At 42.8% G+C, this 14,362-nt stretch overlaps 1 protein-coding gene across 5 annotated transcripts in view; it reads left to right on the forward strand.

The window, feature by feature from the left end:
- Positions 1 to 14,362, forward strand: part of Arsb (arylsulfatase B) — a 294,147-nt gene that overhangs the window by 127,945 nt on the left and 151,840 nt on the right. The window contains exon 7 of one of the 5 annotated variants that reach the window (XM_074077230.1): positions 5,172 to 7,107. The exons of the other annotated variants lie outside the window; for them this stretch is intronic. Coding sequence (XP_073933331.1) covers positions 5,172 to 5,173 — 2 coding nt within the window. The 3' untranslated portion in view covers positions 5,174 to 7,107. Of the gene's footprint in view, positions 1 to 5,171; positions 7,108 to 14,362 lie in introns of those variants that run through there. 5 annotated transcript variants of the gene reach the window in all.

The raw sequence follows: 14,362 nt of genomic DNA on the forward strand, positions 1-14,362 counted from the left end.
GTGGACATATAGGTTAAGAAGTGTGTCGATAGACTGGGGTCCAGGCAAGGTCTGCTATAAGGAGAGCAAAGTAGGCTCCAAGTGTGTTGGGCATATGGGCAGGACACTGTTATCAGAGCAGGAGCCTGAGATGAAGAGTGATGGGATGCCTCAGACTAGTCAGTAGCAGGGTCACTCCACCCTAGTGTCAGGCATGGCCCTGGGGGGTTAGTAGCTTCAGCCTGACTGCAGGGTAGTTCTCCCAGCTCCAGCTGAATGTCAGGAAGTACCCAAAAGGCCTGTCATCAGATACCTCCCCCTCTGGCTGGCATTGGCACTGATCTCTCCATGCGCATCTCTGGCCTACTCAGTCCCTCAGTGAGTCCATGGTACCTGCTGCAGGATGAAGCTGGATGCCAGTCCACACTGCAGCCAAGGGTCCAGCTTCCCTTCCTGACTCACTCTTCCATTGGCTATCTGCTCAGCATGGCTGGGGCCTCCTGCTCCCTGACAGACCATCTGCCCTTCTGCCTCTGATTTTTCCTCACATCGCTCCTTTGGCCTTCACTGCCCTTTGCTGCTTCAGTGCCTGGTGAAACCAGGCTCACTCTTTGAGGTCCAGTTCAAATGTAACTCTCCATGTAAGCCTTCCCAGCCACCACCACCACCTTTCCTGGCAGAATGATGTGCTAATTCCCCTCTGTATTTTCTATGTACTTCTAGCCCAGTGCAATAGGATTATTCATTCACCCTAATTCTTTGTTAGATTGTGAACCTCTCAAAGGCAGGGATCTAGACCACTATCCATTCATCTTGGTATCCCCTCCTAGCACAGTTTGCTATTTGCATGTGTCTGTTTTGCAAATTTCTTATGACATTGAAGCCTTCTCATTAACATTTTAGCTCTAATTGAGAAAGTAAAAGCAAGAATAGCTGACATTTTTGGGTGACTTCCCAAGTGTTGCCCCACTCACCCCAGTTCCAGCAGCAAAGCCAGCCAAGAAAACTTTGGTCCAAGTCTAGGGGCCATCCTGGCTCCTAAGGGCTGGGACTGATTGGTCCCTTGTGGTCTTCAAAGCATTTGTCTTTCTGAAGTGCCCATGACTCCGGAAGTCAGGGAAATGCTTTGATGGGAGAGTCTCTGTGCAGGAGGTGTAAAAGCAATATGAAGGGAATCTCACTCCACCCAGTACAGGATGTGCTCTGCCAGTGTGCTGGGCTGCCCAGAGCTGCCCTGTATGTGTTCTTGGAACATGTCCTCCCAGTCATCCCAGAGTTCATAGTCCTCATCAGGACTGCAAACCATGTGGAGAGCCCAACTGGCTATAGGAAGCTACTAGGAAATTATCCTTAATGCTTTAGAAAAGGTCTTTGTACATCAAGTCACTTTTAATGTGATTACAGTATTGCAATTATGGGTGTGTGTGTTTAATAGTCCTTATCTTTTAGAAATACATACGGAAATATTTGCAGATGAAATGATGGCTGAGGGTGGCATTGAAATTACTTGAGAAGTAGGGGAAGAGAGATAAAGACAGAAAAAGATTGACCGCAAGTCAATGCTTATTGGAGCTGGGTTTTGGATACACTGGTGTTTATTATGCTCTTCAGTCTGTTTTTGTATATGTCTGAAATTTTTCATAGCAGTATTTTTTATTGTTAGGTTTTCTGTTTGTTTGTTTATGTTTTTGTGGTCTTTTTAGTATGTAGAACAGAAGGTTGAAAGAAAGTTATTTTGCTCTTGAGCCTTCATTTCTTAGGTTCGCTTTATTGTGTCTCTTTGCCTCACCCAAGGCCACCTTTGAGGATCTCCTAGTTAAGAAAGAGGGTTTAAAATATTGGCATATCCATCCCTTTGGGACCTTCTTTAAAGGCCTTTCCTCCAGTTTCTTCAAAGAGGTTTAAAAGGCTTTGAAAATAAGATTCACTTCCTCCCTTGGTTGAAGTAGGGATGAGGCACAGTATGAATGCTGGAAACTAGGCCTGTCCTCTGAACCCTGGGTTTAGGCTTCTTCTCAGATTAATCACTTGTCTCTCTCCAAGGAAGAATCACTGCCTCTCTGATGACAAATCATGGGGGAGGAATGTGCTATTTCCACTGTACCAGTGTCCCAGGGAAGCTGGCATGGTTGCATTTAAAAGAAAGACACTTTCATAGAGCTAAAGATACTTGGAAGTCAACTGATGAAGATGTGTTTACTGAGTACCATCAACCAGCTGGGAACATAAAGTATGGAGGGAAGGCGCAGCGCTGAATCATTTAATCTCTCAAATGTTTCTGCTGTGTCTCCTTCCAGACTGATCCTCTCAAGTCCATTATCTTAATGTTTTTCAAAGTGAATTTTTCATTGGCCTCATTCCCACCATCCTCTTGTTTAAAAAATACCCCCTGTATCACCACACCCTGACATGGAATGCTCTGTGCTCACCATTATCACAGCCACTTCCCACTTTCATGGCCCAGCTTTCTGCCCCTGCAGACCATAGACATGGTTATGAGAGAGCAGAAAGACTGGCTAATTGGGGTGACAGGGAGTGGAAGAGCAGGCATGACAACAGTGTGCCACGTGGTGAAGTGTTAAATAGAGTGGTAGGGTTAGCTGTCTTGTCAAGCTTCCTGTCCACTACTTTCTCATGCTATGATGTGGAAGAACTCCCAAAGCCATACATCTCTCATTCCAGGTCCCATAGGGCTGTGGGTGACATTGAACACAGAGACAAGTATGATAGCTGGAAATAATGAGGCAAATCTAACAGTTTAGAATACAATGGTGTAGATGTAGACTACTGCACTCAGGGCGTCTGCAGAGAACAGGGTAGGAGAATGGCTGACCTGGGAACTTAATATGAGGCATCAGTGTGCTATGGATGCAAATATTTTGAAACGTAGTTGCATAGACAAGAGTCGTTGAAAGTGTCACTGCTATAACATCCAGAGGAGGTTCCAAGCCAGAAATCACATTTTGTTTCCTGCGAGCTTCTGAAAGGGGCACTCAATCAGTATTCACTGTCAGGAGGAAAGAGGTTGATACTGTGTGTTGCATGCAGAAAATAATCTATCAAGATCTTTGCTTATTAACAGCCTTGTGACATCCTTCAGACATAAGATTTTTATGCCTATAGGGGACACTGTGACTCTGTTTTTGTTTTTATTTCCTTTAGTACTAGCTAGTTCATTTCATTGTTGTTGCCTCCTTAACATTTCTAAATCACACAATAGGGTGGCAGGGAGAAGGATAATCCAGAGTAGAGTTTACAGTAACAATGAAGAACACCATGCTTTCCTCTCTATTTTGTGCCAGTGCTGGCTCCTCACTTGTCATTCATTAGCCCATGTAATCCCCACAGAAACCCCATGAAGGTACGTGGGATAGTCTTCCCATTTTACAGAGAACTGAAGTCAGTCTTAAGAAAGTTAAGTTGTTTGTCCCTTAGCTTCCACAGCTAGAAAGTGGTGGCACTGAGATGCTGCTGCTTTGAGACCAGAGTCCATGCTCACAATGCTGTCCTCAGGGCTGACCTTCCACAGTGCTGAAAAACTGCTCTCCTTGCCTGGGGTCAGCCCTGCAACCACTGCCACAAGCATAAGTACACATGAGAGCTCACAGAGCCTCATAGGTACTCAGTCGGTCACAGTCACAAATTTTAAGTTTCCTTCCACTGGACAGTCCAGCTTATCCAGCCGCTGTCCTCATTGGAAAACAAGGCATGTCGACCACATATATATGTATCCTCGCCTATTATCACTGTCCCTCTTACCTACCTGTTTTTCCAATCAAGGTCAGAGAGATCCAGAAAAAACAAGCACTGAAAATAGTGAGCTTTGCTTTTAAGGGAACAGTCTTGTGTTGTGAAAAGTTTGCACCATGCTGTTGCTTGAGAGGAATAAGACAGATAGAAAGAAGATAACTAGAAATGAAAGTAGTGAGTAGAAACAAAAAGACACTTTTCTTCCTAATGGCCTCATTTTGTTCTCAACCTAACTTTATTCAGTGTTCATCACACACCTGGTATAAAATCACCAACTGAAATGCTGGTTCTGATCATGCTAATACCAGCTCCCTGTTTTTGTCACTGACTTAGTGCCACTCTGACTTATTGTCACTGATGTGTCGATTCTCACCACAGATAAGTGGCAAATGCAGAAAGTGACTCAGCATCAGATAAACCTGATGTGATTACAGGATTAAGCCTGTTGCTTGTTATGCAACTCAGCAACTATGAGGAAAAGGCTTGGTGTTTTCAACAGTCCTTTGAGATGTTACTTATGACATTATACCATTGACCAGGGCCTATCACACTCTCTCCAGGTGCATTTCTTTGGTGAAACCTGGGAGGAACTTCCTGCTTCTAAGAAACTCTGTCTGTGGGGTATTCACACAAAACCCTACAAGCACTTTCTCAGATCCCACCTGTGGCCTCTGCTTGGCAAAATTTCATGGGACTCTTTCTGAGCTAAATACTCAGTAATGGAAAAGAAGCTTAAAGGGGTAGCCACAACCCTCAAGTGGCCTTGATTATATAGGAGACTTATCAGTAGACCTCAGAAGACATCCAAGATACCTGATAGCATGTCCCCCATTCCTTAGAAAGACACAGCTGCTGTCCTGAGCTGGCAGTTCAAAGTAGACAGAAGGACAGTCCCTACCAGTTGCCAGCATCTATTCAAGTAGGAACCGCCTGTTTTCGTCTTCTCTCCAGGATCTACTCTTTGAAAACATTTGGGTAATTACAGCTTCCATTGCTGCCTTTGGCTATTAGTTTTACTGGATTAATTACCTGCCATGTCAAGAGATTTCCCCTGATCCCTGCAAGCTCCTTTTTTCCTCCTAGTGACTGTTTCATCCTACTTGGTAAGTCAGACAAGTTCAGTGGTTTCCACTTCTCTGTCACGTGAAAATTAAGCTGTTCCCAGCCTTCATCTTCTAACTTATTCTCTACTTTTTTCCTCAAGAGAAGCTCATATGCTTACCTTGACCAAGTAAGTCCTCTAACCTCAATGATAGGGTGGGTTTGGTGAAGTGGCAAGGCAAGGAAAGAGGAATTCAATAAGTTTAGATTTTCAAAAAATCCTCCTTGAGCTGGAGTGAAGCACTTTTTTTTTAAACTACACATTTTGGTTCCATCTACAATGAGCAATTACTGATCCTGAGAGAGAATCTTTTCCCTGGCATTTCTGTTTTATTTTGCAGGAGTCTGACTTTGCCTGTCTTATGTGAACTTGAAACTAAGCAGCATTAGCAGCTAAGACTCTTGGAGCCATCTGGACACTCTGCTTATACTGTACCTTTGACTCACCTGGACAGCCAAGGGCCTTGTGTTATTCTACCAGGTGCCCGCAGGTGCAGGAGTAAGGGCATGAGACATTGAACAGGCCCTTCACTAATCCTCGAACCCTTGGCCTACAGGAGCTGACAAAGGAGCACAGTTCCCAGTACATAGTAGGTACTCAATAAATAATCACTGAATAGAATAAATCCATTTCCTGTCCCAGCACCAGACATAGGGTAGATGCTCAATAAATATTTGTTGGAATAACACATAAATTCCTGTATTCCATGGGGAAGAGTTCCAGTCTTTATAGAGCTTGCATCATTTGGAAGGGATCTGGCTGGAAAAAATAGGAAAGCAGCCCTAAGTGGAGAAACAGATGGCCAGTGCAAGCCTTCCAGTTGAGGAGATCAGCACTGTTTCTATGAGAAACTGGATGCCGCTGACCTCCTTCATGGGAGCTTGCAAGAGTGGGCCATCCCAGTGTGGTGCAAACCTAGGGTCTCTCTGTTTCCTCTCCATCCCCAACATAAAAGGAAGCATGTGATGATGTTCTGTCAAGTTTGGGACTGGTGCTCCAACTTCAAAGCATGAGAAAAACACTCCTGTGAGAGTGGATATATCCACAGGGGAGAAAAAGCAGCCCCAGGTTGCCTGCTCATGGTTTCACTGGAAAGCCTCCTTATCACATCTAGATAAGCAGATAACTCCAAGTCAGGGCCTGGATGGCCCTTCCTCCTGCTTGCAAGAGTCCTCCTTCTCTTTGTTCCATTTGAGGGAAGATATCCTGGAGCTCAGCTCTTAGGAGACACTGGTTCATTCAAGTCCCTCACAAGAACTTCCTGAGACCATGCTTGGACCTGGCAGCAGGAACAGAGTTCCTCCTGGCCACAGGTTCAAAAATTGATCACCTTCCCTCTCAGTGATCAATGCAAGTAGAGCAACCACACATTTGTAGGATGACCTAGTACAGAGCTAGACACTACCTTGCTGGACCAAAGTATCCAGCTATTCCCTCTGGTCCTCATCTGTACAGAGGGGTGCTCAGGGAAGCTCTCTCAGAACTGTAAACAGTCCTTCTATACTAACTATTTCCTTAAATTCTACTTTCTTTTCTTTTAGTGGTACTGGGAATTAAACCCAGGGCTTCATGCTTACTAGGCAAATACTCTATCACTTGAACTACACCCCAGCTCTTTTGTTTTTATTTTGTTTTTTAGATAGGGTTTTCCTAACTTTGCCCAAGCTAATCTCTAACCAGCAATCCTCCTGCCTCCACTCCCATGCAGCTGGGATTACAGATGTGTGCACCCAGCCTCACTTTCTTTTCTTTAAGTCTTACTCTTTTCCACTGTCTATCTGGAGCTATGAAATTGAGAGGTAGACACTATTGCCAAGTGTGTGTTTCTCAGTGTTGTCTCCGCCCACTGCTCTGCTGTTTTCCACTCAACATCTGTCCCTGTTTAGCTCACTCACAAAGCCAGCTATAACTGTGGAGCCCTGACACATTCCTTTATTCACAATGCTTATCAAACTCCACAATGTTAGGTGCTGAATGTATAGTGCACTGCTGAGCCCCTGCTTTGCTGGGATCTTACATTTTTAAAGGGAGACACATATTAAACAAGCAAGCAGATAAATTGTGATATGTGTTGTGAAAGACTAACAGGGGCCATGTTAATTTGTGAGATTGAAAAAGACAGATCTGAGGAAGTGTTAGTTGATTGGCAATCTGGAGAAGGAGCTATCCAGGCAGAGTTGTAGAAAATCCTCTGAGACAGGCAGATGCAAAGATGCCTGCAGTGAAGAAAGACCAGATTGGCCCAATAGAGTTCAGTCTTCCCCAAGAGCCGGAAGACACACATATTTTTTTTTGTTTTTGTTTTATTGTTTTATTATTCATATGTGCATACAAGGCTTGGGTCATTTCTCCCCCCTGCCCCCACCCCCTCCCTCTCCCCCTCACCCCCTCAATACCCAGCAGAAACTATTTTGCCCTTATTTCTAATTTTGTTATAGAGAGAGTATAAGCAATAATAGGAAGGAACAAGGGTTTTTGCTGGTTGAGATAAGGACAGCTATACAGGGCATTGGCTCACATTGATTTCCTGTGCGTGGGTGTTACCTTCTAGGTTAATTCTTTTTGATCTAACCTTTTCTCTAGTTCCTGGTCCCCTTTTCCTATTGGCCTCAGTTGCTTTTAAGGTATCTGCTTTAGTTTCTCTGCGTTGAGGGCAACAAATGCTAGCTAATTTTTTAGGTGTCTTACCTATCCTCACCCCTCCCTGTGTGCTCTCGCTTTTATCATGTGCTCAAAGTCCAATCCCATTGTTGTGTTTGCCCTTGATCTAATGTCCGCATATGAGGGAGAACATATGATTTTTGGTCTTTTGGGCCAGGCTAACCTCACTCAGAATGATGTTCTCCAATTCCATCCATTTACCAGCGAATGATAACATTTCGTTCTTCATGGCTGCATAAATTTCCATTGTGTATAGATACCACATTTTCTTAATCCATTCGTCAGTAGTGGGGCATCCTGGCTGTTTCCATAACTTGGCTATTGTGAATAGTGCTGCAATAAACATGGGTGTGCAGGTGCCTCTGGAGTAACCTGTGTCACAGTCTTTTGGGTATATCCCCAAGAGTGGTATTGCTGGATCAAATGGTAGATCAATGTCTAGCTTTTTAAGTAGCCTCCAAATTTTTTTCCAGAGTGGTTGTACTAGTTTACATACATACAGTGTATGAGGGTTCCTTTTTCCCCGCATCCTCGCCAACACCTGTTGTTGGTGGTGTTGCTGATGATGGCTATTCTAACAGGGGTGAGGTGGAATCTTAGCGTGGTTTTAATTTGCATTTCCTTGCTTGCTAGAGATGGTGAGCATTTTTTCATGTGTTTTCTGGCCATTTGAATTTCTTCTTTTGAGAAAGTTCTGTTTAGTTCACTTGCCCATTTCTTTATTGGTTCATTAGTTTGGGGAGAATTTAGTTTTTTAAGTTCCCTATATATTCTGGTTATCAGTCCTTTGTCTGAAGTGTAGCTGGCAAATATTTTCTCCCACTCTGTAGGTGTTCTCTTCAGTTTAGAGTCCATTTCTTTTGACGAACAGAAGCTTTTTAGTTTTATGAGGTCCCATTTATCTATGCTATCTCTTAGTTGCTGTGCTGCTGGGGTTTCGTTGAGAAAGTTCTTACCTATACCTACTAACTCCAGAGTATTTCCTACTCTTTCCTGTATCAACTTTAGAGTTTGTGGTCTGATATTAAGATCCTTGATCCATTTTGAGTTAATCTTGGTATAGGGTGATATACATGGATCTAGTTTCAGTGTTTTGCAGACTGCTAACCAGTTTTCCCAGCAGTTTTTGTTGAAGAGGCTGCTATTTCTCCATTGTATATTTTTAGCTCCTTTGTCAAAGACAAGTTGGTTATAGTTGTGTGGCTTCATATCTGGGTCCTCTATTCTGTTCCACTGGTCTTCATGTCTGTTTTTGTGCCAGTACCAGGCTGTTTTTATTGCTATTGCTTTGTAATATAGTTTGAAGTCAGGTATTGTGATACCTCCAGCATTGTTCTTTTGACTGAGTATTGCCTTGGCTATTCATGGCCTTTTGTGTTTCCATATAAATTTAACAGTAGATTTTCAATCTCTTTAATGAATGTCATTGGGATTTTGATGGGAATTGCATTAAACATGTAGATTACTTTTGGGAGTATAGACATTTTTACTATGTTGATTCTACCAATCCATGAGCATGGGAGATCTCTCCACTTTCTATAGTCTTCCTCAATCTCTTTCTTCAGAAGTTTATAGTTTTCCTTGTAGAGGTCTTTCACATCTTTTGTTAGGTTTACACCTAGGTATTTGATTTTTTTTTGAGGCTATTGTAAATGGAATTGTTTTCATACATTCTTTTTCAGTTTGCTCATTGTTAGTGTATAGAAATGCTAATGATTTTTCTATGTTGATTTTATATCCTGCTACCTTGCTATAGCTATTGATGATGTCTAGAAGCTTCTGAGTAGAGTTTTTTGGGTCTTTAAGGTATAGGATCATGTCATCTGCAAATAGGGATATTCTGACAGTTTCTTTACCTATTTGTATTCCTTTTATTCCTTCTTCTTGCCTAATTGCTCTGGCTAGGAATTCCAGTACTATGTTGAATAGGAGTGGAGATAGTGGGCATCCTTGTCTGGTTCCTGATTTTAGAGGGAATGGTTTCAGTTTTTCTCCATTAAGTATAATGCTGGCTGTAGGTTTGTCATATATAGCTTTTATAATGTTGAGGTACTTTCCTTCTATTCCTAGTTTTCTTAGAGCTTTTATCATGAAATGGTGTTAGATCTTATCAAAGGCTTTTTCTGAATCTATTGAGATGATCAAGTGGTTTTTGTCTTTGCTTCTGTTAATGTGGTTTATTACTTTTATTGATTTTCGTATGTTGAACCACCCCTGCATTCCTGGGATGAAGCCTACTTGGTCATGGTGAATAATCTTTTTGATGTGTTGTTGAATTCGGTTTGCCATTATTTTGTTGAGGATTTTTGCATCAGTGTTCATTAAGGAGATTGGCCTATAGTTCTCCTTTTTGGAGATGTCTTTGCCTGGTTTTGGGATAAGTGTAATACTGGCTTCATAAAATGTGTTAGGCAGTTTTCCTGCCCTTTCTATTTCATGGAACAGTTTAAGGAGGGTTGGTATCAGTTCTTCTTTAAAGGTCTGATAGAATTCAGCAGAGAATCCATCAGGTCCTGGACTTTTCTTTTTGGGGAGACTCTTGATTGCTGCTTCAATTTCATTTTGTGTTATAGATCTATTCAGGTGATTAATTTCCTCTTGGTTCAGTTTTGGATGATCATATGTGTCTAGGAATCTGTCCATTTCCTTAAGATTTTCAAATTTATTTGAATATAGGTTCTCAAAGTAGTCTCTGATGATTTCCTGGACTTCCATGGTGTTTGTTGTTATCTCCCCTTTTGCATTCCCGATTCTACTAATTTGGGTTTTTTCTCTCCTCATTTTAGTCAGGTTTGCCAGGGGTCTATTGATCTTGTTTATTTTTTCAAAGAACCAACTTTTTGTTTCATTAATTCTTTGTATGTTTTTTTTGGTTTCTATTTCATTGATTTCAGCTCTTATTTTTATTATTTCTCTCCTTCTATTTGTTTTGGGATTTGCTTGCTCTTGTTTTTCTAGGAGTTTGAGTTGTATCATTAGGTCATTGATTTGGGATCTTTCAGTCTTTTTAATATATGCACTCATGGCTATAAACTTTCCTCTCAGGACTGCCTTTGCTGTGTCCCATAGGTTCTGGTAGGTTGTGTTTTCATTTTCATTGACTTCCAGGAACTTTTTAATTTCCTCTCTTATTTCATCGATGATCCATTGTTCATTAAGTAATGAGTTATTTAGTTTCCAGCTGTTTGCATGTTTTTTGTCTTTACTTTTGTTGTTGAGTTCTAGTTTTCCTGCATTGTGATCAGATAGTATGCATGGTATAATTTCTATTTTCTTATATTTGCTGAGGCTTGCTTTGTGCCCTAGGATCTGATCTATTTTGAAGGAGGTACCATGGGCTCTGAGAAGAATGTATATTGTGTAGAAGTTGGATGAAATGTTCTGTAGACATCAAGTAGGTCCATTTGATCTATTGTATATTTTAGATCTTGGATTTCTTTCGGAAGACACACATATGACTGGAACATCCTGAGTGAGGCAGTATATGAGACTAGACCCAAGATATAGTGGACTAGTTGAGATAATGCCAAACTGTGTTATAGTTGAAACATGATAGACATTTATTTTTTGCTAACAGCCAGTGCAAAATGGACATTTGGAGTACTAGACAGCTCTCTTCTGTGTTTTGGAGGTTAAAGCTCCTTGCTTCTTCCAGCTTCTTGCCATTTTTAGTGAGCTTCCAAAGCCATGTGTATGTCTACACCAAGGGCTGTGCCCAGGAGGGTTCTTGACTGGTAGTGATGCTCCCACTGCAGTCACTTCTCTTGGCACACACCCATGTGCAGGGGGGGGCCAAGACACATGGTCAATGTGTGATCCTAGGGAGGGGCTGGAGCCAGTGACACAGGCCCTGTGGGCCGCACTGCAATTTCAGCATTATTCCTAGTGCACAGTGAGGCTGTACCTTGGCTAATCCATTATCCCATCTGAACCCACAGTTCCATCGCTCTTGTCAAAGCAAAGTCTTCGCTGAGTGTTTCTTCCTCCCCTGATACCATTCCAGACCTGGTAGTCATCTTTGCTGCTCTGGTGGCCATCTAGGGTCCCAGCCTCTTCAGCACCTGCCTAAGCAAGCTCTCTGGTAGATCTCTTCCTGCTCTGATACGGAATGCCCACATGCACATCTGCCATAAAGGACATCCCCTTCTGTCATACAGAGCATCATTTACGCAGTATTAAGTCATCTGAGAAGCTTTCTTAATAAACGTAGTGAACGTGGAGATGAACCTTTCTAAAATGCGCCTTTTATCTCTGCTCAAAAAATTTACTGACTTCCAGTTACCTACTGCAAAATGTTCTAAATTCTGTAGTTTGGGGGAATTGACCTAACCCATTCTTTCTAAACTGTTCTTACCTTATCTCGCTCCAGCCAGCCAGGGGGCTCAATCATCTCCCATGGTCCAGACAGACTTACATGGTGAGTTCCGACCTCATACTGCCCTCTTCTGTCCAGGATGGCCTGTTCCTACCCACTTTCCTCCTGAATCCTGCTGACCCCTCACCCCAAGTCACGCCTTGTCTGGGGGTCTCCTCCTCCCTCCACCAACCAGAAATAAGCTTCCATTCTCTGGAGTTCTGGAACACTACCTTACTCCCCAAAGTCCTCTGTTTAGTGGCTTGCTAATACTCAGTGCTCAGTTAATACTTACGTAATTTGAATTACACAGCACCACTCCCTTGGAACTTGTCATATGTTGCCTTTTATTAACATTTATCCCTCCAATTCATCCTAAGTTTCTTGAGTAGAGATACTTTAACTGGTATCTAAAATAGTACCTGGAACATCCTCAAAAAAAGAGAACTAATTAATTAATTAATGCTTTTCTATCGTTCCTGTGACATCTTGCATAGTTCCTTAAAGAAGGAAGAATCTCAACAAATCTCATTGACGTGTTGCTATTTTAATGTAGGATCCCTCCTACAATGCCCAGCCTTTGTCAGTTAAGATGAAATGCCCTTTCTGGAAATTCCAGTACCAAAGGAAGGCCTTTGGACAAAATGTTTGATGGGGAGCAGAGACAGCGAGTGACCATGTAGCGATATAGGCAGCTTTCTGCTCTGCTTCTTTTGCCTGTCCAGCAGGCCAACTCTGACGGGGGGTGGGGGGGGTGGTCATGGAGTGTTCAGTTAAAAATATTCCCACTTTCCTATTCCCAGCCCTCTTCTCCCCCAAGAAAGAGATTGCAGGGTGTAGGAGTGTTGTACTGAGGAATAGGATCTGTATTAAATTTTTCACACCGTCAAGATTTTTAATTGACATATTTGTACATGTTTATGAAGTATACTCTAATTTGTACATGTATACAATGTGTAATGGTCAAGTTAGAGCAATTAACACTTCCATCCCTTAAAATATTATCATTTCTGGGTTGAAAACGCTCAAACTCTTCTCTGGTCATTTTGAACTGAAGAATTAATTGATAAAGACCACAGTTGCCCGACTAGGCCATACAACTGAAGAATGTCTTTCCTCTCTAGCTGTGTTTTGAGACCCATTAGTTGCCATCCCAAGATCGGCAATGTGAAAAACTACACTAGACCCAGGCACATTTCTCTGCTTCTGTGGTGTTTTTCTCACCTGAGCCCCTGTAAGCCACTGTCCTCTAGCAAAACAAGCCTTCCATGTGACAGCAGGTCCCTCCATGCTGTTCCTAGATCAGCCTGATTTGAAGCATTCTTATGCAGCCAGATGGGGAATTCAGTCTTGTTATCCTCCCTGTCTTGATTGGTTTTCCATATGCAGGTTCAGAGTGGGGCCTTGCTGAGCACATTTTTCCTGAATGTGAGTGGCTATAACACTGGTGTTGAGGGAAGGGGAAGAGGGAGGGATGTGTCCAGTTAGGTCCTACCCACCTGCTTTGATGAAGTGTCTGTTGGAGACTAGTCCCTGTAGACTAGGTTGATGAGCACAGACTCCATCCAACTCTGCTCCTTGTGTGAGTCATTTCACCATCATCCATGAGACACCTAGTAGATGGCCTCACTTAGGCAGCTCTTTGAGATTTGGGGCGTGAAGGTGAACTCGGGTTGTGAGGAGAGGACCAAGGCTTCAGGAAAGCTGTCTGTTGGACTCCATAAATAAGCTATACAATTCAAGGCAGCAACTACAAATCCAGAAACATTTAAGGCAGGAGCTTTCTGGAATGGAGCCTTTCCAAAGCTGATCTGAGGAAATGGTGGCATTTAATATTTTATTCTTTTAAATCACTTGAAGGAGCAAAGAAACCATCTTTGCTCACTGTTTCAGACGTGTTTCCAGTTTTCTTTGAAAAGGAGTGTTCTGAATCTCAGTTCATGTGAGACTCGGATAGCTTCTCAAAATATAAAACATCCTTAGTTTCAGCTGGGCTGCAGCCAAGGACTAGGATAGGCTAGAAAGTGCTGTTCCGAATGTTTGCTTTTTTACCTTTGGCAAGCAGCACCCCGAGGCCCTCATTGCAATGATTATAGGGTTTGTGTGACGTGCTTGGGTTTGGTCTGTGGACAGTAGTACTGCAGAGGGCTGTCGTTGGAAAAATGCCAACCGGCTTCAGTTTTCTGTACTGTAATTGTCGCTGTTGCTGCCCCAGGGTGGGATCCTGAGCTCCAGATGAACAGCATCACCAGGCAGCCCCAAGAGGCCACACCCACCTGACCACCATCATGGGCTGAACCATGGGCAAGGCCCCCTTTCCAAATTAAGTGTTAAGTCAGAGCCTCAACACATCCTCCCGCACACTAGAATATGAAGTGTATAGCACAGGAGGGGCTCCGTCTTCAGCAAGGCGTTTCGAATCGTGAGCCTTTGTGGTTGGGATTTCACTAAATGCCATGTTGGGGGTGGGGGAGTTTTTCTTCTTTCATCCCGAGCCAGAGAACAGATGACCCAGC

Source organism: Castor canadensis, chromosome 6 (assembly GCF_047511655.1).
Source record: "Castor canadensis chromosome 6, mCasCan1.hap1v2, whole genome shotgun sequence".
NCBI lineage: Eukaryota > Metazoa > Chordata > Mammalia > Rodentia > Castoridae > Castor > Castor canadensis.